This window comes from Natator depressus, chromosome 3 (assembly GCF_965152275.1).
Source record: "Natator depressus isolate rNatDep1 chromosome 3, rNatDep2.hap1, whole genome shotgun sequence".
NCBI classification, from domain to species: domain Eukaryota; kingdom Metazoa; phylum Chordata; order Testudines; family Cheloniidae; genus Natator; species Natator depressus.
The window spans coordinates 93,686,314-93,710,340 of record NC_134236.1 but is presented as its reverse complement, the minus strand read 5'-3'; the positions used below and the strand labels follow the sequence as shown (position 1 = coordinate 93,710,340).

Genomic DNA, 24,027 nt, shown 5'->3' with positions numbered 1-24,027 from the left:
ACGGTAATGAGGATCAGATTTGGTTTCTTGTATTTTGCTAGGGCCGTATTCTGCTGTTGGCTTGCACATTATTCCTATTGAAGGACATCTGAGTGCAGAGTACAGATTAGTGACAAAACTGGGAATGCAGGTCCCTATGTTGTTTGTTATAAATTTTAGTATTGTTATTTGAATAGTTGTAGGAGAGCCATAAAATTTAAAAGCTTTTTGGTTTATTTTTAAAATGTATATATCTGTAGTTTTTAAGTTTGCACGCACAATTACTTGGGATCTGTATAGCGTTTTTTATTTATTTTAAAACCTTTTTAGTTCATTGAGTAAATTGAGTGAAATGTAAATGTAATGGCATGCCTTATTCCATTATAATTTAATTAGTGATTTTTATGTTTAGTATTAACATAACCTTGACTTCGTAGGTACAGAGAAATGATGCATTCCTTGAAGAATGTCATGATGGTGGTGGTGGAATCTCTGATTAACAAATTTGAAGAAGATCAGATGCGTAATAAGGAGATGCATAGGAAAACCAAGAAAGAGCAACATAGTACTTACTATACAGACAACTGCTCTGATAGTGACTCATCATTCAATCGGGTATGATATTACGATCTGGACCTGTATTGTGAAATAAGTAAGAAACTTCTACTTGTAGTAGAAAGAGAGCCTGAGACATGAGCCTTTGTATCAGAGGCCTGGTACGAGGCAGGACCTGCTCACAGAATCTGGCAAGAACAGGGCTAATATTGCAGAAATACATAGTCTTAAGAAGTGCTAGTCACAGAGTACTCACTCAAACACATCCTGATATTAAGTGGTACCAGTACCAGAACATCAAAATATTGAGAATGGTACAAAAACATTCCCCAAGGATAACAGGAACACACTGACCCCTCTTAAAAGATAAGGTCAGGATGACAGTACAGAATTTAAATGTTTTAATCAAACCAACATGTACAAGGTGATGGATGATAACTAGCCACGTCAGGGGGCAGTAACTAACTATGTCAGAGGGGCAGTATTAGTTTGCTTGTATTGGGGTATGAGTATATATCTCAGAGGGAGTATCATCGTCTAACCTAGGGAGGAACGGAAAGTCCCACTGTTCACTGAGCTGGTCCATTGTTATGGGTATACATCTATTAGTGATCCGGTAGAGTCTGCGGGATACTAGTACCGTACTTCATTGATAATAAACATGGCTGGGTGCCTTCATCCCTTAAGGGATCTTGTGGTTATTGGGTGGTTCGCTCAAAGTCTGCCGTGCCAGCTGTCTGTGCAGGGCTGGGGCAGCACTCCAAGGGAACACACACACAGCCAAATATCTATCAACATCTAACCACACTTGTGATCTTGATTAATTTGATGTTTATGGTTCTCCATTACAGTGGTGACTAGTGATGTTATAATTAAGGATGAGATGGCACTTTCACTGTAAACCCCAGTTTTCAATTGATTATACCTTTTTTCAAAAAGTTACTCTTTTGTCTGAATATCTTCACATATGGTCTGAACCTTGAAGTGATTTTTTAAAGATGATATCTGAAGAATCTTTTCAGTTGAGTAGTAGCAGAGTTGAATCGTTTTTAAAAAATGAAAGCTTAGATTCTGCAGCCAGATTCTTCTGCAAAGGGTAAATTCTTTCGCAGTTCTGTTGCCTTAGAATAATGGAAAACATGGCTCCTTGCATTTACAATATCTGTGAGCATGCAAGTGCGTGGACACATATAATCTGCAAAATATGTGCAAAGAATGTGAGAACAAGGTAAAGTTTACATAAACACAATATTCAGTTTAACTTTTTGCATTTTTACTGGAAGAACAATAAAATACTATATATGTATTTCTTTTCCAACATGCAATACTATGCTATATTATTAACTGCATGCCACATTACCTAGCATTCTATAATAATTTTGTAATACAGAGGCAGAATGGAGAAGACAGAATCTTGTTACTGGAACTTCAAGTTTGCATTTTCTGAAATTTGGCCATTTAAAATCTCAACTTTAATGTTTCATTAAGATAAATGCTAACATCCTAATTGTTCAAAAATAAATTTTATATCCATAAAGTCTGATGATTTTAGTCATTAATGGTGCATTTTAATAGGATTTACTAAGTGAACTTTTTACATTGTGTGTTACAGAGTTATACATTCATGAATCAAGAACAATTACAGCTACTTGTGGAAAGGCTTGACCCTGCTCAGCCTAAGGAGGTAAGTCAAAAGAATATCTAAAATATCACTCATAAAAATGAAAACTTATGGTATATTTGAGAATATGGCACCTGTAGATAAACATGGGTGAAATCCTGGCTCCACTGAAATGAATGGCAAAACTGTAAATGACTTCAGTGGGTCCATGATTTCATCCTATGGACTTCAGCTTTATAGTTACAATAATATAAATAATAATAACGATAGTTACAGTTGCAGCCATCATTCCATTTCTGGTGTTGTGGAAAATGAGTCACACTATCTCTTTTGGTTCAAACAGTCTGAGGTCCTTTTATTTTGAATACAAGCATGCAGAGAGAAGGAGTCACAGATGGTCACACACAGGTGCCACCCCAGTCTCCTTTTGTCCTGCCCCTATAATACCAGTCTTGTATAATTTTTTACATTTCAGTAAATGATACATTTCCTTAATTTTTTTATCACTCAAGCATTGTTAATAAAGCCTTATAAGGAGCCAAGGTAAATAGTTTTATAATTAGCATTGTGCTGATGCACTTTGTTATTATCAAGATCTGTGGTATGCTTGTGGCAGCGTTTTGTCTAGGGGCTTTTGCAGGTTTGGGGGGGTTGTACATAATAGACAGCTAGGGACTTGAGCGAGGGTGAACGGTTGGCCTAGTTTGTTATCTGGGTGAAAATACCACGGCCCAGCATATGCTCTTAGCTTAAGCTAAGTCTTACAGGATGCAGGCCTGTAGGTCTCTTGCGTTACTGCTCTTGCCTATGCTGCATATAGTGCATAGGTCTTGTCACAAAGTGGGATAGGGTCAGGTCAGCAATACTTTCCCCCACACAGGGGTCGGCAACCTTTGGCATGCTCCCCATCGGGTAATCTGCTGGCGGGCTGCGAGACATTTTGTTTACATTGACCGTCTGCAGGCATGGCCCCCCACAGCTCCCAGTGGCCGCAGTTCGCTGTTTCTGGCCAATGGGAGCTGCAGGAAGCAGCGGCCAGCATGTCCCTGAAAGGTGTCTGGCAGTAAATTGCTTCATTTTTGTTGTTGTTTATTTTTTGCAATGCTATTACTCCAGGTTGTGGCATTTGATTAATAAAGTAAAGCAATTTAATGATCTTGTATAAATCTTGTATTTGATAAAATACATAGTTGCTATAGGAGAGCAAAACAGTAATAGGAATCCACATAATCCTTAGATTAATTTAATTATGTATTTTAAAAAATACATGCTTTTGTGTTGTCCTCACTGTTTTGTCCAAATTATCTTAACAGTCTACTAGCAGAAGAGGTATGAGTTTGTTTTTTGTTTTTGTTTTTTTAATTCTTGCTTTTTGCGTCCTATCACTATGGACTGTTTCCCCTCAAAAATCACATTTTTAAGTATTTCATTGTAATGGTGCTGTTAATAGCATTGTTTTGTTTATATTTCTTGATTATTTCAGGTGCGCCACGAAGCAATGCAGACATTATGTTCTGTGCCTCCCTCTGATGTACTTAACTGTGAGAGTTGGTCTAATTTGCGTAAACATCTGACAATTTCTCTCTCGGATCCTGATTCCAGTGTAAGCAAATGGTTTATATGTAGCAATCAGATGTTTATCCATACTAAACAGTTCACAGGAATAAACATGTACATTTGTGACATGGTAGTCCAGTGGTCTGGCAGGAGGTAACTAATTTGTATATTTATCAGTTAAATTGTTCTTGAGGTAAAACAGCTTACCAGGTTTCTCCAGCACTTGATTTAAAGGTGACTGGCACAGGATTCTGTAATAACTGGACTTGTTCCCTGTATTGATTTTTTTTATAATGTGTGAAGATGCCTAAATATTGTTCTTGGTTTTTATAGATTTTTTTCTGATTATTTTGCCCTTAGAAATATCTGTGTTTTGCTAGAGGTCTCAGAGGATGTGTTTTGTGTGTTCTCATACTTTAATTGAAGGGGTGCGGGTGTTTGTATTGAATCTTTAACAAAGACCTCCTTTCTCCAATCTTATTTCATTAGTCATTGAAGTTAAACAGATACAGATCATTTTTTTAAAGTAAAAAGTAACACTTTTTAATTACTATGTCTGTCTAGTGTAGTGCACACTGCTTTATTCAGTAATTTCACTCCAATATAGCCTGAAGGAGTGCCACAACTCTTAGAAGAGCTATTAGTGGGAGAAATTTTCAAAGGCATAAATTTGAGCAACATGCCCATCATCCATTGGCTTTTCGTGGGAATTTGGTGCCTGATTTCTTTAGGTCCTTGTGAAAATGTCAGCCTACATTAGTTTTAGGCAGTCAAATGAATTTCTGTGAAAACTAATCTACATGTTATAATATCAATCAGTTGGAGAACGTACCATGCTTCCCATTCCGGTAGAATGTGGTACAAGCTGGGTCCAATTCTGATTATCTGAACCTGAAGATCATTGTTTAAGAGGCCATGCCTTGGACTAGAGTGTGAAGAGATAAAGGACCTTAAAAAGTGAGACAGATTGGCAGAGATTACTGCAATTCACATCAGACCCGACAAATTATTCAGCATAGAGTTTACATATGTTTGTTGGAACCTCACAGGTATATAGTGCAGTATTTGCATTCAGTTGCCATTTTTCCGACAAGCTTTATGCAGCCAGTTCAATTCACATTTAAATCAGTGGGTATATGACTGATATCCAAATATTGCTTTGTGTAGACTCATTTTGACGGGACTAATTTTAAAATGAATATACTAAGGATTTTTTTCTATTCAGAAGAGAACTTCATTATTTCTGTATTATAGTGCTGACTGTGGTATATTAAATTTGCACTTTAAAAGTTAAGTGCATGGAATGTTATTTAAGTTGTATCTTCTGCTTTGTTCTCTGCAATAGCATAAACATAAAATATATTTATCATTTTGTTAACAAGATTGCTGAACTACTATATAAAATGTGATGGTAATCTCTCACAGTAAAGCGGTGTATTTTCTTATTGTCACAAAAGATATAATACATCATGAAGATACAGTGTTGCATATGCACTGTTCAGAAAAAAAGTATGATGCTTTCTTTATTGCTTTTGACATGATCTCTGGGGCACATCTCCTGTGGAAAAAGCAATGCAAATGAAGTGATGTGGGTTTTTTTCAGTCTGGAGGTGCCCTTCATATCTGCCAAAACTAAAATAGTTAAAGCTGCGTCAACTGCTGTCATTTATCTCTCTCCTTATTCCTAAGTAGTGCTTTCATTGGTTTAAAAGCAGTGGATAATCTTCATATATTAGTGTTACTGTGTAAGTTACTTGCATTTTGTATGACATTAAAACAATTAAAATATACTAATATAGGCCCTGATCCTGTGCTTGCATAGATCAATGCAGTTCCATTAGGGAGCAGCAAATTGCAAGATCAGGGCACTGTTACTTTTAGATTGTAGGTTCTTGAGACCACAGACCTGTTTTGTATGCTTGTAATGCACCAGGTGCATCTTTAGTACTATTTAAGTAATATGTAATATTGAGCATAACACACAATAATTTTTAATTGTACCATATTTTGCACCATGCTAATAAGGTTATTTGAGCATAGGTTACTAATTTTATTTCTTTTTCCGCTTAGGACAAAATTTTGAGATTCTATGCAAAGACCTTTTCATCTTCTCCACTAACTATGACAAGGGAAGTCTATACAAGTCTAGGTATGTGCATTTAATCTTGTTTTAAGAGTTTTTCATGTTTCATATGCTTTTCAGAAATCACCTTAAAAAAAATCACATCTTAATGAGGTCTGTATTACTAGTAATACTGTTTTTTTTTTTTCCTTCTCTTTTCAGCGAAACACTTAGAATTGTACTTTCTTTCTGGAGAAAACTGTGTTCCTACTATTTCAGATGGTATAGACATAACTAACGCAGAAATAATTCGTTTACTTAAAAAGGTATGTTAGTTTTCTATCCCTTTTATTTTTTTTAATTATTGAAATATTATTAATTCTTTTTTAAAAAAATTATAACCTTTATGTTCACAGGTGCGTCTTCTAAATGAGTACCAAAGAGAGGTACCCTCTTTCTGGATTCGTCATCCAGAAAAGTATGTCACCTTGAATCAGTATTTCTAAGATAAATATTTTTTACGTTAGTGTTAAAGGCATAGAATTTTATCAGAAGATTAGTAATGTGTATCTAAATGTCTGGATTGTGGAGGCAATGGAGAGGGACTGAGAGCTGGTTGAGCATGGGATGGGGAATGGCCAGTGGATCTGTCATGGCATGGATCCACTGGATCACAAAACTACTTAGAGGCTCACTGTGGACAGTGGTCTACTACTCCTTCCCTTCATTACTATTTTATTTTATTGGATGCTTTACAAATCAAGAGGCAAGGCCCCTATCCTGAGAATTTTAAAACCTAAACCAGTGGTTCCCAAACTTGCTCCGCCGCTTGTGCAGGGAAAGCCCCTGGCGGGCCGGGCCGGTTTGTTTACCTGCCGTGTCCGTAGGTTTGGCTGATCACGGCTCCCAGTGGCCGCGGTTCGCTGCTGCAGGCCAATGGGAGCTACTAGAAGCGGCGCAGGCCGAGGGGTGTACTGGCCGCCGCTTCCACGAGGAATGGTGGGTGGAGGGTAACAAAGGAAGTGGTGGAACTAGTAGTGATATTCAGTGTATCTCTTATTGTTCCTTGTTTTCTTTCTCTTGTGCACATACAAAGGGTCTATATAAGGAAAGCAGTTTTTGGATGGGAATGAGGAAAAAGGAGTTAAAAGGCTGTGTTGAAGAAATTAGTTTAAAGGAGAGATGCTATACATAGGTTGTAGTAATGGGTGCAGTCCAGCTGTGTAGACACTTGAGGAAATGAATTCACTCTACAGTCTCTGCATAATTTCAGTAACCCTTTCAGTCAGGCCTTGCTTGACGGATTATCTGCATTGTCAGCTGTTTCACTGCATAGTTATGGGCTTGATTCAGGAACCACTTGGTGAAATGCTATAGCCCATGTTATGGAGAGGGTCAGACTTGATTATCATTGTGGTTCCTTTTGGCCCTAACATTTGTGACTCTCTCTGAATAAACATGTAGGATGATTACTGTATGTACAAAACATCATTTTTGTGCCCCACTATGCCTTTTTTTGGGTACCATATTCTTTTTCTCTTTAATTTAGTATACTACTCATATAAAGATATTGGTTTCTTCCAATTAATTAGTCACAGTCTTACAGAAAGTCCCTTTCCATTTCTCATCTGCCAGTTCAGGGCTACTACTTCATTAGCCCTCTCAACTACCATCAGCTATGCAGGTGTCTTTGTGTAAATATATTTTTCAATATATACTCTTTCCATTCCCGCTGTTACCCGGGGTTCTTTTGACCCAAAGCTCTTGGTAACTTTTACTCTGTGCGAGGTGGTGTCAGGAAATAAATCAGGGGAGACACGGCCGTCCGACCGATAGATGGCTGGCACAAACAGGACAACACAAGAGTGCTTTCACTTAAAGCTAAACTTCACTTAGTTTCAAGCACTTATACACACGTCCGCAACAGGTTAGTAAAACACCCCCAACCCTTGATAATTACCAAAGCTGAGTGTGGCTCTCGAGTGGCACAGCGGCAGCCCGTCTGCCGGTGGGGAACACAAGATACATCCAGAGGGAGAGTCCAGTCCTGAAGAGTCCCACCACCTCAGACTTTCCCCCCTTTATTTATACATTAGTAACAAAATGACATGTCCCCTAAAGAAAACTTGTCAAGCAAGCAGTTTCAATGGTTAAGCAAGAGGCTTTCTTCTGATTATTGATTAACCAGGTGTGGGTTTTTCCAGAGTTTGCAGCCTTGAGACCCCAATAGACATTCCTGGGGAACATCCTGCTCTTCTAAAATGTATGTATCAGCAACTTCAACACAATTCTTATCAGGAAGGACGCAGGGTCAAGCTGCCCTTTCTGTGGCACCCAGCCCCCCCCCCCCTCTTCTGCCTTGGTTAAACTGAGACTGCTGAATGGCCAATTTACAGCCTGCTTACTTGGCTGCTTTTAGCAATAAGCCATAGTGGTTTCAGGAACTTTACTGATTTGCCAAAGTCTCCGCGTACACCGCCACCCTTATTTTGAAATCATAAAGAACCATTTGACACTAATAACCCTATCTTTCTTCTCTCCATAGCTAGTTCAACTTCTGGTTTTCAGTCTTCTGTGCCTTTCAGCCTTTCCTCCTACGGTCTTTCAGCCTTCAGGCCCCCTACCTTTGGGGAAGCAGGCAAACACTTTTCCCTGTTAGTTCCACTGCAGCTTGGCATCAGCTGCATGACATCAATTCCCCATCAGTGCACTCAAAATAATCTACCTCCTCTCCAGACTCTCTGGAAACCTTATCCTCTCCTGGCATCTTCTAGAATATGCCAACAGATGTCAGGCTCTCCAGTACTCAGGCAGTATGACTGTGTGATGCAGGAAGTGTTGGTGATTGAGTATGTAGCACTCTTAATTCCAAGTCATTGATGGTCCAGTACTGCAGCATCTCAGAGGTGCTTTGCTATTGGAATTGTTCTCTTTCAGATGAGAGAAAAGTGGCTAATCACTTTTAATTAAAAGATCAATGGCATTTTCCCCAACAGTCGGAGACTTTGGCCCCCAGGGTTCTGGCCAAATCCAAATCTAAGTACCGGTAATTACATTCTACCTACTTAAATTCTTTTTCCTAACAATTTGGGTAGTAGTTTTTATGCACAGTTAAACATTTACCTTCTTTTGTCTTGGAGGAGACTGCATTTCCATGGGGGTAAACAATTAATAATAATAATTACCAGCCAACTTTTATATACTGTTATGGATTCCTTTGGGAAGATGCTATATAAAAATATGCATGTTGTTATCCATTTTATTCACAGTAACGCAGTAAGGGCTAAAAATGAACATTAAAAGATCAAATTAAATGTAATTCAGGTTCCATTCATAGTGTATGTATATTCCCAATTTAAAAAGTTTCCCAGTATTATAAGCAAGATTATTTTTGACTGGTACCAGTATAAAATTTAATTTGATTTAACACTTGACCATTTTTTTTTTCTAATAATCTCTTGAGGTATATGGAAGAAATAGTTGAGAGTACCTTATTGCTGTTGTCAGTAAAATGTGAGCAAAGACACCTTGTCTCTCCAAAACTTTTGGATCCAGTCTACTTCTTGGCTCTGCTTGATATCAAAGCTGTGTGGTTTAAAAAATGGATGGTAAGGAAAAATGGAAGGATCTGCTGATGGATTTTATGGATTTCAAAATGTTTAACTCATAAAGATTGGAAACAGTGATTCTAGGTTGTATCCAGTTCTATAGACCAGTGATTCTCAAAGCCAGTCCGCCACTTGTTCAAGGAAAGTCCCTGGCGCGCCGGACTGGTTTGTTTACCTGCCGCATCCACAGGTTCGGCCGATCGCGGCTCCCACTGGCTGCGGTTCACCGCTCCCACTGGCTGTGGTTTGCCGCTCCAGGCCAATGGGGGCTGCGGGAAGGGTGGCCAGCATGTTCCTTGGCCCGCACCGCTTCCCGCAGCCCCCATTGGCCTGGAGCGGCAAACCGCAGCCAGTGGGAGCCGCGGTCGGCCGAACCTGCAGACACGGCAGGTAAACAAACCGGTCCGGTGCGCCAGGGGCTTTCCCTGAACAAGTGGCGGACCGGCTTTGAGAACCACTGGTATAGACTATAACATATGGTATATATACCTGCTAAAGGGCTTTGGGGGCAGAAAGTAATTGTTGCAGAAGTAGTTAAAATGCATCTTTTGTGACAGTTTTTAAGTAAAGGTGATTATAGTGTAATTAAGGGTTAAAATTTAAACATCATAAAACGATGAGAAACATATATAAAAAGTTGTGTGTGGCAATAGTCCTGGGCCAGGTTAGAGAGAAGGGTACAGGTGGAAGGATAGAGAATAGCTTCGTTGGGAAGGTGTGGTGTAGGTTCCTTTTGAGGTTAGAATTAGCAGTTCTCCAAGGGAGCACAAAAGGGTCAATTTGCATTCTGCCCCTCACAACTATGCCATTCAGGATTTGCATAGCTCTGTATGAAGCCATATCCTGTCATCTAAGCATAGTTACTGGTTTTCTAGTTTGGCACATGCGTAACTGCACTTTGTGTTTATTTTCATTCTGGCCTATCTCTAAAACTACTGTAGTTTTATTGTAATCCTCTCTTTTTTATTGCTACCCTAATCTAATGCCAATAGAAAAACATACCTGTATGCAACAGTGATTAACATGAATTAGAACTTACTTCTGTGCAGTAATTATTGGAATAGAATTGGAGAACTTTGATTTTTGTGTTGCAAAGTAAAAATTAAATCAAATGATTGATGTTCACACTATTTCTATTGTACAATTTTAGCATGCAAATTATAGCAGAACAGTGGTGCTGAGGCTCCTTGAAAAGAAATATAAATCTCTGGTAAGTCTATATTTGTGGTTACCATATTCTGCTTGGAATTTATTTTCATTATGTTCCTTGTGGTTTGAGCAGTTATTTGTTCCTGTCTTCTGTTGTGCCTGGTCTTTTTTCCTTTGGTAGACCATGTGATAGTTTTTTAAATTGGTCAAGTCTTTGGTTTAAAAAAATTGTTTCAGAACCCAATAGTCTTTTGTCAGTGCTAAATGCAATATGGGGCACGTGAGCAGATTTGAATAAGGGGAAATTGAAAAATTTTATATCAGCTATTTAATAAATGAGACTGTTGTTTAATACTATTTATACATGTTGTATTATAGATTTGTTGCATAAGACATACATATAGATGAGGATAAACACGTGGAAAATTGTCATAAAAACATACATCTTGAGTTTGGTTTTAAACTGTTTGATGAAAAAAGACTCCTCCTGTTAATGCAATATTAAGGTTATGAAATCAAGCATCATCAATCAAAAATTGTAAGGCTAAGGCAGAACATATCAAATATGTAAAGCACCAATACTGCAACTTGTTCCACCTGAGCAGACCTGTGTGGCAGTTGTGGGACCTGGGAAGTGTAAAGAGTTCAAATGACTATATTGAAATGTGGTAGCAGGCATGGACTTTTGGCACAATGTGATAAGTGGGTTTCCTGGGGAATCCTTGGGGAGTGTATAATGCAAATTCCACAGCCTGGGCTATGCAAAAGCCAAAAAAGATGGCTACTGACTAGTTACCTTGGCTCAAGCTCTATAAGAAACAGCTGAACTGTCCACTGGAGTGTGGTTCCTGGTCTAAAAACTGACATGAACTTGTAATCAAGGGGGCAAACCCAGCTGTGGGGTTTGAAAGAATGACACCTACCAGAACCCTGTGTTTGAATTAGGGGTGACCGCGGGTAAGCATTTATCATTCATATAGGTTCTTTTTTGGTTTTATATGTTTTCTCTGTAGTGTTTTTGCTCGAATAAATGCAGTTTGCTTTGTGAAGGCTGGTTGGTAGCTGGTGTATACTGTTATAGTGCCTGGAGAAAGAGTTAACCGCAGGTGCTGGATCCTGGTCAGACCTACAGGGAAATTACAGCAAATTGCAAAGGGACTGCAAACCTAAACCCCCAGTCTCATGGGAGAGAGATGCAAAACACCCTAAAAGAGGTGACCGCTGGGAAGCCTAAATTCTTAAGTGGGTGCCCTCGAGGAAGACCAGGAGGAGAGTCAAAGGTGCAGTTGACTCTGAAACTGTGCCCCCTGCACTTGCACAAAGCTTTGCTGATTTCAGTGGGGCTCCATGCAGATGCTAGTGGTGGTCCACCTGTATGGAACATGTTGCAGGATCGAGGCTATATTTTATAAAATATGTTAATACAAATGAAGAAGTTTGATGTTATATAATTTATAACATTATAATATATTAAATAAAATACAGAAAAAACATAAAAATACCTTTTATATCAGGTGCATCTAGGTTTATTAGTTGTGCACCAACGTCGTGCTTGGCTCTCTGAAAACACAGAGGAAAATGTGGTCCATGCCCCAAAGAGTTCATAATATAAAGTGTACACACAGTACAGTTAAACATACATGATCCGTAAGTATAAGTTAGGCCCACTACCAAGTTGTGCATTTATTTTACTTTTTTTCAATGTATATGCAATATGTGGGTCAATAGTAAAAGAGACGCGGTACCCCAGTATTATAATAATTGCAAATATAACTTCAGGCCATCTCTTTCATTATTTGCTAATTTCAAAAACACATTTCTGGGGAGGTGTACATCTGCAGTTTTAATTGCAGCACCTGTTTGAGTAGAGTGCTGTGTGTTGAAAACCCTTTTTTGTAAATAAAAAAATATTTTGTAGCATAAACACGCTGCCCTTTTGCAGAGACCATCAGTGCTAGCAATATTGTTAAGGCACTGACACATTTGACTTGTATAGATGGATCCTCTGATCAAACATTTAAAATCTGGATGCCTAAACCTAGGCTTCTAAATTCATATTTAAGCACCTACATAAAAGTAGCCGATATTCAGAATTGCCGGCCTCCAACTAATACCATCAAAATCAATGAGAGCTGCAGGTGTGCTCTACCTTCGAAAATCAGACCACTTTTATTTAAATGATTAAACATCAATTTAGAAGTCTAATGTTAGGCACATAGGTTTGAAAATGTTGACCACAAACTTTCAGATAATCTTAATCAAATATCTAGCTTATAGCACCATACGCATTTAAGCCAGTGCGAATTTGATCCGTCATATTCAGTGATATAGACACTATTGTACAGTACATTGGGAGGGGGAAGAAAAAGAAAAAATAGTTTGAGGCTTTGAAGACCAGATTAGGTGTCCTTTTGAAGCAGGATTAAAAAAAAATCTACATGTGTAGTGGGCAAAGTGACTTTAAAACATGGCTATTAAAAGTGAAAAGAGACCATGAGTGAAATTATTTTAAAAGGGTGATTAAAATGTGGGATAAATTAAAGAAAACATTTGGCTTTTTTGGACATATGTAGCTTATTCTCCTGACATCTTTACAATGCTACCCTGCAACATGTTTTTATTTAGTTAACCAATGGGAGGGGAGGCTTGCCGAAAGAAGGGGTATATCACTTTAAGTGCGGGGAAGAGAGGCACAGACCCTTCTGCAAAGGTGCTGGGAGTCAGTTGACTCATCCCCCAGGGACTGGAAGAGCTGGGGAGTTGATAAGGGCAAGCTCAGCAAGAGAAACCCCTTTTCACCAGACCGGGTGGAGCAGCAATGGATTGGCTGGAAAAAGGGGGGCTGGCGGAAGCCCCCAGGTAGAATCATAGAATCATAGAATATCAGGGTTGGAAGGGACCCCAGAAGGTCATCTAGTCCAACCCCCTGCTCAAAGCAGGACCAATTCCCAGTTAAATCATCCCAGCCAGGGCTTTGTCAAGCCTGACCTTAAAAACCTCTAAGGAAGGAGATTCTACCACCTCCCTAGGTAACGCATTCCAGTGTTTCACCACCCTCTTAGTGAAAAAGTTTTTCCTAATATCCAATCTAAACCTCCCCCATTGCAACTTGAGACCATTACTCCTCGTTCTGTCATCTGCTACCATTGAGAACAGTCTAGAGCCATCCTCTTTGGAACCCCCTTTCAGGTAGTTGAAAGCAGCTATCAAATCCCCCCTCATTCTTCTCTTCTGCAGACTAAACAATCCCAGCTCCCTCAGCCTCTCTTCATAAGTCATGTGCTCTAGACCCCTAATCATTTTTGTTGCCCTTCGCTGGACTCTCTCCAATTTATCCACATCCTTCTTGTAGTGTGGGGCCCAAAACTGGACACAGTACTCCAGATGAGGCCTCACCAGTGTCGAATAGAGGGGAACGATCACATCCCTCGATCTGCTCGCTATGCCCCTACTTATACATCCCAAAATGCCATTGGCCTTCTTGGCAACAAGGGCACACTGTTGACTCATATCCAGCTTCTCGTCCACTGTCACCCCTAGGTCCTTTTCCGCAGAACTGCTGCCTAGCCATTCGGTCCCTAGTCTGTAGCGGTGCATTGGATTCTTCCATCCTAAGTGCAGGACCCTGCACTTATCCTTATTGAACCTCATCAGATTTCTTTTGGCCCAATCCTCCAATTTGTCTAGGTCCTTCTGTATCCTATCCCTCCCCTCCAGCGTATCTACCACTCCTCCCAGTTTAGTATCATCTGCAAATTTGCTGAGAGTGCAATCCACACCATCCTCCAGATCATTTATGAAGATATTGAACAAAACCGGCCCCAGGACCGACCCCTGGGGCACTCCACTTGACACCGGCTGCCAACTAGACATGGAGCCATTGATCACTACCCGTTGAGCCTGACAATCTAGCCAGCTTTCTACCCACCTTATAGTGCATTCATCTAGCCCATACTTCCTTAACTTGCTGACAAGAATACTGTGGGAGACCGTGTCAAAAGCTTTGCTAAAGTCAAGAAACAATACATCCACTGCTTTCCCTTCATCCACAGAACCAGTAATCTCATCATAAAAGGCGATTAGATTAGTCAGGCATGACCTTCCCTTGGTGAATCTATGCTGACTGTTCCTGATCACTTTCCTCTCATGTAAGTGCTTCAGGATTGATTCTTTGAGGACCTGCTCCATGATTTTTCCAGGGACTGAGGTGAGGCTGACTGGCCTGTAGTTCCCAGGATCCTCCTTCTTCCCTTTTTTAAAGATTGGCACTACATTAGCCTTTTTCCAGTCATCCGGGACTTCCCCCGTTCGCCACGAGTTTTCAAAGATAATGGCCAATGGCTCTGCAATCACAGCCGCCAATTCCTTCAGCACTCTCGGATGTAACTCGTCCGGCCCCATGGACTTGTGCACGTCCAGCTTTTCTAAATAGTCCCTAACCACCTCTATCTCCACAGAGGGCTGGCCATCTCTTCCCCATTCTGTGATGCCCAGCGCAGCAGTCTGGGAGCTGACCTTGTTAGTGAAAACAGAGGCAAAAAAAGCATTGAGTACATTAGCTTTTTCCACATCCTCTGTCACTAGGTTGCCTCCCTCATTCAGTAAGGGGCCCACACTTTCCTTGGCTTTCTTCTTGTTGCCAACATACCTGAAGAAACCCTTCTTGTTACTCTTGACATCTCTTGCTAGCTGCAGCTCCAGGTGCGATTTGGCCCTCCTTATATCTTTCCTATATGCCCGAGCAATATTTTTATACTCTTCCCTGGTCATATGTCCAACCTTCCACTTCTTGTAGGCTTCTTTTTTATGTTTAAGATCCGCTAGGATTTCACCATTAAGCCAAGCTGGTCGCTTGCCATGTTTACTATTCTTTCGAATAGATAAGATAGGTAGATATTGAAATGAACATGGAGTTACCTGCACTATATTATATTATCTGCTGGGTTATCTCAGACATCTAATAATAAAGTTGTGGGCTGATTAAACCATACACAGTGTCTTCTGTCCTTCTTCCAGTATAACTGGACAATGTTGTGGTTTAGATTGGCCTGCTGAACTTCTTGACATCCCAAAATAATTCCTACCACACAGTTTCCATATCAGTGTTCCTGTATAACACTAAATACTGTACTTGTTCTAGCTTTCACAAATACCTACGAATATATTTTTCGCAGAATAATCCTTTTGATACCTCTAGATCTGAAGTTTCTATTGATAAACATTATGGACTTTGCAGTGGCACTTATATTGCTTTGGAAAATTTTCCCTCCTTTTGGTAAGTGGCTGATTCATTTTAAACTATGTGCAATCATATGAAAATTCAGACCCTGTTGTTAAGAGGTAGTACTTGGATCTAAAGGAGAATTAATTTATTGTGAGGTGTTGGAAGTTTTATTGTATTTTGCTTTTTTCAGATTACTGCATCTGTTCAACAGTGTGTTTACTACTTTGAATCATGTGAATCAGTAGTTGATGCAACTTCTAAAGTTAATGTTTTGCCCCAGCATTACAGCAGTAAGTAATTATTTTATCATGTGTTCTACAATTTTTATATATTTTATATTTTTATACATATACATACATAAACCTAGATTTTTATACTGTGCTTATTACTGTGATATCTGAGCTCCACATGGCAAAAGAAGAATACACCCTCACGCTTTAATCCCACAAAAATCTCTTTATGTATAATCTTTTGAAATAGCTCTTTATGTCTTTTTCACTTGAAATGGGGGGAAAAAGTATATTTCAGTGATATTTGCTTATTTATGCTGTCTGGGAAACTTCCTTTACAAATGTAATATTACACATTTATTGGTGGTTCAAACAGGAGGAATACATAATAGACAGGTATGGTACTGAAACTGTAACTGAATTGTGAGAAATGTTTTTTTTGTTTTTTTGTGTGTTTTTTTTAAGGCAATAACCAGAAGACTTCCTACTCAGGACAAGAATTACAGTATATCTATTTTGTTCATTCACTGTGCCTTTTAGGAAGATTGTTGATATATAAACAAGGCAGAAACCTATTTCCTGTACAGCTGGAAAATAGAAAAGGTATGGGCAAGTGGAGGAAAGAGGAAGATGTTTAATGACAATGTGTTTGTTGTTAAGCTGTGTTTCAAATGTGGTATTGTAGATGTTACGTGAGATTGTTCCTATTATTCGGCACTTCTGTAACTGGGAGTCTTTGTTAGACATAGTGTGGCTAAAACTGAGCCTAATTTCTTCATCCTTGATAGTAAGTAAATTTGTATTGTTGTCTGAGTAGTGAAAGTAGTAATGGCACAGTTAATGTACTAAGAATGGTTAAATTGTGACAATGATTGAGATAATAAGTTAAATCCACAGTCTTGTTGCATATTTATGGAAAATTCCCTTTACAATTAACTTCAACTTGTAACAGTCTTGATGAAGTTTGTCCAACTATTCATAAATATCATACATGTATTCAATACCTTTAAACTATAGGCCACCTCCTACTTCCACAGAAGATGTGGTAAAACTCCAGTTGATTTAAATGGGAGAGGATCAAGCCATATTAGATGATCTGGAAATATTTACAGTGGTTAGCTAAGTGGCTATAGTCCAAAATTACTGTAGTGTGTCATCTGTAGATAAAGCCGTTAATCACAATAAAACAAGAAGTTGATTACCTATGTTTAGAAAGTTCATTTTGTTATGAGGTTAATATAGTGCTTTATTTTATAGACTCCTTTTTTTCTTTGTGATTTTTGTAGATTTCATATCCCTAACCGACCTGTTGGTACTATTTATTCAATTTATTTATTGCTCTCCCACTTGCCCAAAGACAACTTTGACAGTGCACACAGGTAATATTGCCCTTTTTATTTAATTTCTTAATTGTGTCACTTTTGAGGAAGAATTCAATACCTTTTGTATCTGGTTACTTTTAATTTGGATATTTTAAATAACAGCTTTGCAAACTTTCTTTTGTTTTCTTTCTTTCTTGACTGGATATTACCCAACTGAAGATGACTCAAGTAAGCATCTGGATAAAAGTTATGATAATATATTAATGTTCATTTAATATTAAAAATTTAAACTAATACTTCTTGTGTTTGTCAGGCAATTATTCTCCAGCAATCCTTGTTACAGAGGTGCTACAAATTCTGTGTGACCGAACTGAATGTGCTACTGAATGTTTATATACTAATACGGTGATAGATGCACTTCTTCATCCCATTCATAATTTACTGAATGAAACAGAGGTTTGTAGTGTTCCCCCAAATAAACTTTAAATGTTTGTTTAAATCTTACCATATCAAAGAGATGTGTGAGAAAAATCAATACTTTTGTTAAAGTGTATTCTTGTGGTATTGGAAATCAGCGCAACCTGATAGTGTGGATGTTGTTATCCGCTATAAAGGTGCTTAATTGGTATAGTTTATTTTCATTACAGTATCTCCTTTAGTGTATGGGTAGTGCATTCTCCATGCTGATTCAGTCCATGGACTTTTTTCTGTCAGTATCATTAAAGGTGATAATTATGATAAGGATATGTACGTGCTTCAATTTGAACAGAGGCCATTTGCTAATTTTGTTTATGCCAGTGATACTCAGATCTCAGTGGTTCAGGAGCCAAATTAGCTATCAGCATTACGCAAAAGAGCCACGGTAGTGTGAATTCATTGTTTCATTTACTATAGTAATACACACACGCGCACTCTCACAGCAAATACGTTAATAACTTAATTGATTAATAGCATAGTAAAAGCATCCTGATTGGTTAATAATTAAATCACAGTGTTTTAATATCATGTGTTGCAAAGAGCCACAGAAGGTACATTAAAGAGTTACTTGTGGCTCGTAAGCATCAGGGCTGGTCTACACTAGCACTATAAATCAATCTAAATTACACTAGTTCAGTTATGTAAGTTACATAACTGAAGTTGACGTAATTTGGATCGACTTACAGTGGTGTCTTCACCGTGCTATGTTGACAAGAGATGCTCTCCCGTCAACATACCTTCCGCCTCTTGGGGAGGTGGAGTACAGATGTGGATGGGAGAACGCTCTCCCATCGACTTTGTGTCTTCACCAGACCTGTTAAATCGACACCGCTGCATCAATCGCAGTAGTGCCAATTTAGCCGATAGTGTGGACCTGGCCTCAGTTTGAGTATCACTGATTTAGGCTATTGAACAGCTATTGTAAGGGTGATCATTGGTCACTACAGACCTGAGCCAGACTTGTACACGCATATTTTACAGAAACATGTTAAAAATGTAAAAAGAAACTTTATAAGCCATTTACCTAAAAAACGAATGTATTTTTTTTAACAAAACAGATGTATATAAATTGCCCTGAAACCTCTTTAATACATATAGCTGATATTTTGGCAAGGATTGCTGCTGTAGAAGATGGCCTTTCTCTTCTCCTTTATGGAGGAAACATGAACTCTGCCAAAAAGGATAGGTAAGAGAGTACTTTAAAAAAATATTTTACTCCACTAAATATGAGCTTGAAGTCATTCATTGTCCCCTTGTTATTTATAAAGTATATATGTTTTGTTTTTGCTTTAAATAACAAAGTCTAATTAGCAGATACATGAAGGGAGTGTATCAGTGGAATGAACTGTGACAGGACAATGTAGAGTGAATCGCAAGGTGAAGGGGCACTTTTATAGAAAGCAAAGAAGAAGCAGATTTTGATTGTTTAAAATTTTCCTTTGTAACATGAGGGCTTTGTCCTTTCAATAGACTTTTAAAAAAAGTAATTGGAGGATTCTTGGGTCAATTTAATGCTCATGAAAGTGAGGAGTAAATAGTATTGGAACAGAGCCAGCTCTGGGAAGGTTGGTCACATGCCCCCTGCACCCATCTGTCTGTCTGTGCCAGCTCTACATTTTTGCATCCTTCTCTCACCTAAAATCAGCTATCAGCCTAGCATAATCAAAAAAACAGCTGATTGATAAAAACGTAGTTTACATTTACTGTTCCTTTTGAAAAGAATGTTTTCTGACTGGCTGAATTGTTGTCCATCAACAATAAGATTACCCAAACATAATGTAGTATATATTGATTGGAGATTGACACAAAGTGCGAGCTTTCTTCCCAGTGCAGTGCATACTACCTCCACAGCATTCCCTTTCTGGAGGTCTTGGTATCTGAACGTAGATCCCCTGTACTGCGTTGCCACATAGGCCATCAGCCTGTGTTCTCTTTGACATATTGACCTATAAAAGAAAATAATTTTGCAAAATGAATTACCTCCATTCTCCCTACAAAATAAGCTATTATAGAGTTTTGATCCGCAGTTTTACATAGATTATTATTTCCCTGTTATGGGCTGTGTGTGCTCCATCCCTATAATGGGTGGTAGGGCCAAAACCTCGCTACTGGGCAGAGAAGTGGAAACTAGCCTTTAAAGACTGAGCTTCAAGTTCTGGAGAGAAGATCTGACAGCAATGGCTTGTTAGGCTGTTTGGAGATGGAACTAATAAATATGCCTCCTAAGTGAGGGAAGTCATAAGAAGGTAGCAATTTTGGGGGTGGAGTGGGGAGAAAGGTAGAGTAAGAGCAAAGTATTTCTGACTAGGGAGAGGAGCTCATTGTCTTCTAACTTGGGAGACTTCTGAACCCAGACCCCAGCTAAGGGAAAGGAATAACTGTTTACCTGGATTGTACTGGTGAGGATTATAGTGATACCATGATGGGGCAGGGAGACCCCATCCAGTGTGGGGTGAGTTCACTCTGTCCTTCAAGCTGCCCTCTGTCTCTAGGCAGTGGGACCTAAAGGCTCAAGTCATTAGTGTTGCCCTGATCCGCAGGGCTGTAAGGCCCAATGGCCGGAGTCTATATAATCGTCCTGATCTGCAGGGCGGTAGAGTCTCATGATCCATGTCAATGGGGAAGCCCTTCTCTGCAGTGAGGCCTAGCAGCCAGAGTCAATAGTCAATAGGGTTTGCAGGGCAGTGTGGTCTAGATGTCAGATTTAATAGAGTGGCTGTCTGGAGTGGGGCTGTATGGCCTAGTGGCTAGCGTCAATAGATTTCAGCATGATAGCTGTGTTAGTCTGAATCAGCAAAACAACGAGGAGTCCCTGTGGCACCTTAGAGACTAACAAATTTATTTAGGCATAAGCTTTCATGGGCTAGAACCCACTTAATCAGATGCATGGAGTGGAAAATACTGTAGCAGGTATATATACAGTACATGAAAAGATGGGAGTTGCCTTACCAAGTGCGGGGAGGGGGAGGGGGTCAGTGCTAATGAGACGATTCAATTAACAGTAGAATACCAAGGGAGGAAAAATCACTTTTGTAGCGGTAATGAGGGTGGCCCATTTCAAACAGTTGACAAGAAGGTGTGAGTAACAGTAGGGGGAAATTAGTATGGTGAAATTAGTTTTTGTAATGACCCATCCACTCCCAGCGTCAATAGAGTTGCCCTCCAGGGTGCGGGTGGGGCTGTACGGCCTGGCAGCCAGTTACGGTGTGGGGGCCGCCACCCAGGGGGATGGTGGCAGCCAGGGTTGGGGGACCTGGGCCTTCCCTGCTCCACCAGGTCCCAGCCCAGAACCCTGGTGAGGGGTGAGGATGCCTGCCACTGAGTCAGCGGGGATCTGTATGCAATATGCTGACTATCGTTCGGACAATAGCTAGTCCCCCTCCTGGGCTATTTCCTACTGTACTACTCGTGGTGGTGGTCTGTGCGTCTTTGGGGTCTCCGGGTTCCTCAGCTGGTGTAAATCCCTGTAGCTCAAACTTCCCTGGGGTATCCACAGGTAGCTGGATGTCTGCTTGGGTCTCAGTGCCTCTGGCTTCCACCATCCAGGGTTCCAACTGCTCCCGGGCAGGAGCCAGCAAGGAACATCCTTCCTGTCCAGGGGTCAGCCCAGACTGAGCTGAGCTGAGCTGCTCCCTCTTATACTGGTGCTACACCTGGAGCATGCCCAGTAGGAACATAGGGGCATGGCTTCTTCTGCCCAAAGTGAGGAGTTAACCCTTCTCCGTCCAGGGCGGGGTGAGTTCACTCCATCGCAGATGCTCAGACTGTAACCATTCTAAGAACTGTCTTTTGTTGCTTTTCCCAACTGGATTCTTAGCTGAAGAAAGCAGCTTTGTGTGGTTTGTGGGCACTTGGAGCAAAGTGGTTTAAATCACTGATTTTAATCTTGCTTTACAACCGTTGCACTTTTTAGCTGCTTGGTAACCATTAAAACATGTTGATTTGCAACTAGATATAGCTGCACTTTACACTTGATTTGGTACTTCTTGCTAATCAGGAAGATACGCTCTATCTGTACACATTTATTTGCTTATATCAGCAGTTATATAGTTTAACATATATTTCTTCTATGAGAGATGTCGCTGTGGGTGCTCTACTTCAGGTCAAGATGCGTCCCAGCACCTTTGATCAGAGATTTCTACAGCAGTATGCCTACGGGCCACACATGTGCTGTGCCTACCTCACGAGCTGTCAGTGTTTGAATAGCGCGCGCACAGCCTGGGCTCCTTAGTTCCTTCTCTACCGTCCCAGGCTAGAGACGGAGTTCAGCAGTCCTCTCAGATTTACTCATAGATAGTTCTGTTTTCTCAGTTTAATTTAGATAGTTTAGTCAGAGAGTTACTATTTAAGAAAAATAGTTTATTTTTTAGAATTATTTAAAAACAAAAACAAAAACCCCAAAAACAAACAAACAAAAAAAAACCCCTCGGCTACGGACATGCCCGGCTCCCCTGGCTTCAAGAGATGTGCCTTCTGCAACGAGGCCATTCCTATCTCGGATGGTCATTCACAGTGTGTACGCTGTTTGGGGGAGTCTCATGTACCCCCAAAATGCATCCATTTTAATAAGCTTAAAGCGCGAACCCTCAAGGACAAGGAGCGAAGACTGAAACTGCACCTCTTAGAAAACTCCCTCAGACCCGCGTCTGACCCTGGCCAGCAAAGCTCTTTAAAACCCTCAAGGGAGAAAGGTAAAACAAAGAAACGGCCAGCTTCCTCCCCCTCAGGAGCCACTCCTCGGCAAAGAAGTCTCAAATGACTACCCCCCCTCACCAGTGACCGCCGCTCCACGGCTCAGGACTTTTAAGTGTGCAGGCACTGACTGTGAGTCAGCTGTTCAGCTTCCTGGTGCCGAGGCTCAGGGCTTTCAGCTGCCTACCTCCTACAGCTCTCCCTCGGCAGCCTTTGACAGCACGGTCCGAGAGCACAAGCAGAGATCGCGGCACTGCCGTTTGATCTTGCAGTGCCGCTTTCTCACTCGCCGCAGCCGACGCTCCAGGCACCAAGCTGCATCATATTGCCTGTCTGCCCACCCAACAGTGCCCAAGTCTGGGTCACCTACTCCTGCGGCACAGTATGCACCCCAGTGCAACCTTCGGCGCAGCAGATGTGTCCGCAGACTCTGCCTGCACCAACAGCAGCAGCACCAGCTCCACTTCAGTTAGCCCTTACTCCTCTCCTGCCTTATCATTCGGCACCTGGAGTCACAGCACCACCTCAGTTTTTACATCCAGGGGACTTAAGAGTGTCACATACTCCTCAATCTCCGCTACTTGGCACCGATCTATCACCGGGACCTTCAGCACCCTATCTGCAGTACTCCCCTACCGCTCCAAGCCTCTCAAGTGGAGAAGAGGAGGAGGAAGAGGACGATGACCATATGTTTTCCTTCCAGTGTTCCTCCCAGGTTCGCTTACCTACAAGTGGGAGATGCACTATACCGCGCTCCTCCTAGCCTAGTGGCTACCCACACTGGTATGGTAACCCCTGGATGGGACTACCTACCCCCTTTCCTGGGCAATGGCCACACTGGGATCCATGGAACTACACCACGGCACAATCCAGTGTTCACCGTGCCGCCCATAGAAAAGCTGTCAGGCGCTCCCTGATGCTTTCTTACACGGATAGGCAGATAACACCTGAAGTAGCTGCTCCGTCTGCACAGGACATTGCTCCCCATCCTACAGTGATAGCACCACAGGAAGTCACGGTGCCCCCACCACCCACTATTGATAAGCTCATTCACTTTCAGGAATTATTTAAAAGGGTAGCTAATGAACTCAAGATTACCCTAGAGGAGATATCAGAAACTCACCATGAACTCACCAACATATTACAAGCTACCACCTCATCCGAAATAGCCATACCAATTAATGGGGCCATCATGGAACCAGCTAAAATTATCTGGCAGACGCTGGCCACGATAACCCCCACTAGCAAGAGTCTGGGCCGCAAATATCTTGTCCCATCGAAGGGTTCGGAGTTTCTATTTACTCACCCATCACCCAATTCGCTAGTGGTTGAGGTGGCCAACCAGAAAAATAAGCACCAGCCTTTCCAATTTACACTATCTGACAAGGAGAACAAGAGACTGGACTCCTTTGGGCACAAAGTGTATTCATCTTCCACTTTGCAATTTTGAGTAGCGAATTACGCGGCGCTCTTAGCAAAATATGACCACAAAAATTATGCTAAAGTAATGCAATTTATTGATAATGTGTCAGAAGACAAACGATAACAATT

At 40.6% G+C, this 24,027-nt stretch overlaps 1 protein-coding gene across 1 annotated transcript in view; it reads left to right on the top strand.

The window, feature by feature from the left end:
• Positions 1–24,027, top strand: part of TBC1D32 (TBC1 domain family member 32) — a 183,272-nt gene that overhangs the window by 20,673 nt on the left and 138,572 nt on the right. Inside the window, exons 5-17 of the mRNA XM_074948323.1 lie at positions 417–594; positions 2,147–2,218; positions 3,639–3,758; positions 5,783–5,861; positions 5,997–6,100; positions 6,191–6,252; positions 9,238–9,382; positions 10,533–10,592; positions 15,946–16,045; positions 16,451–16,588; positions 17,272–17,364; positions 17,621–17,763; positions 18,843–18,970. Of these exons, the coding sequence (XP_074804424.1) occupies positions 417–594; positions 2,147–2,218; positions 3,639–3,758; positions 5,783–5,861; positions 5,997–6,100; positions 6,191–6,252; positions 9,238–9,382; positions 10,533–10,592; positions 15,946–16,045; positions 16,451–16,588; positions 17,272–17,364; positions 17,621–17,763; positions 18,843–18,970 (1,422 nt within the window). The remainder of the gene's footprint in view (positions 1–416; positions 595–2,146; positions 2,219–3,638; positions 3,759–5,782; positions 5,862–5,996; positions 6,101–6,190; positions 6,253–9,237; positions 9,383–10,532; positions 10,593–15,945; positions 16,046–16,450; positions 16,589–17,271; positions 17,365–17,620; positions 17,764–18,842; positions 18,971–24,027) is intronic.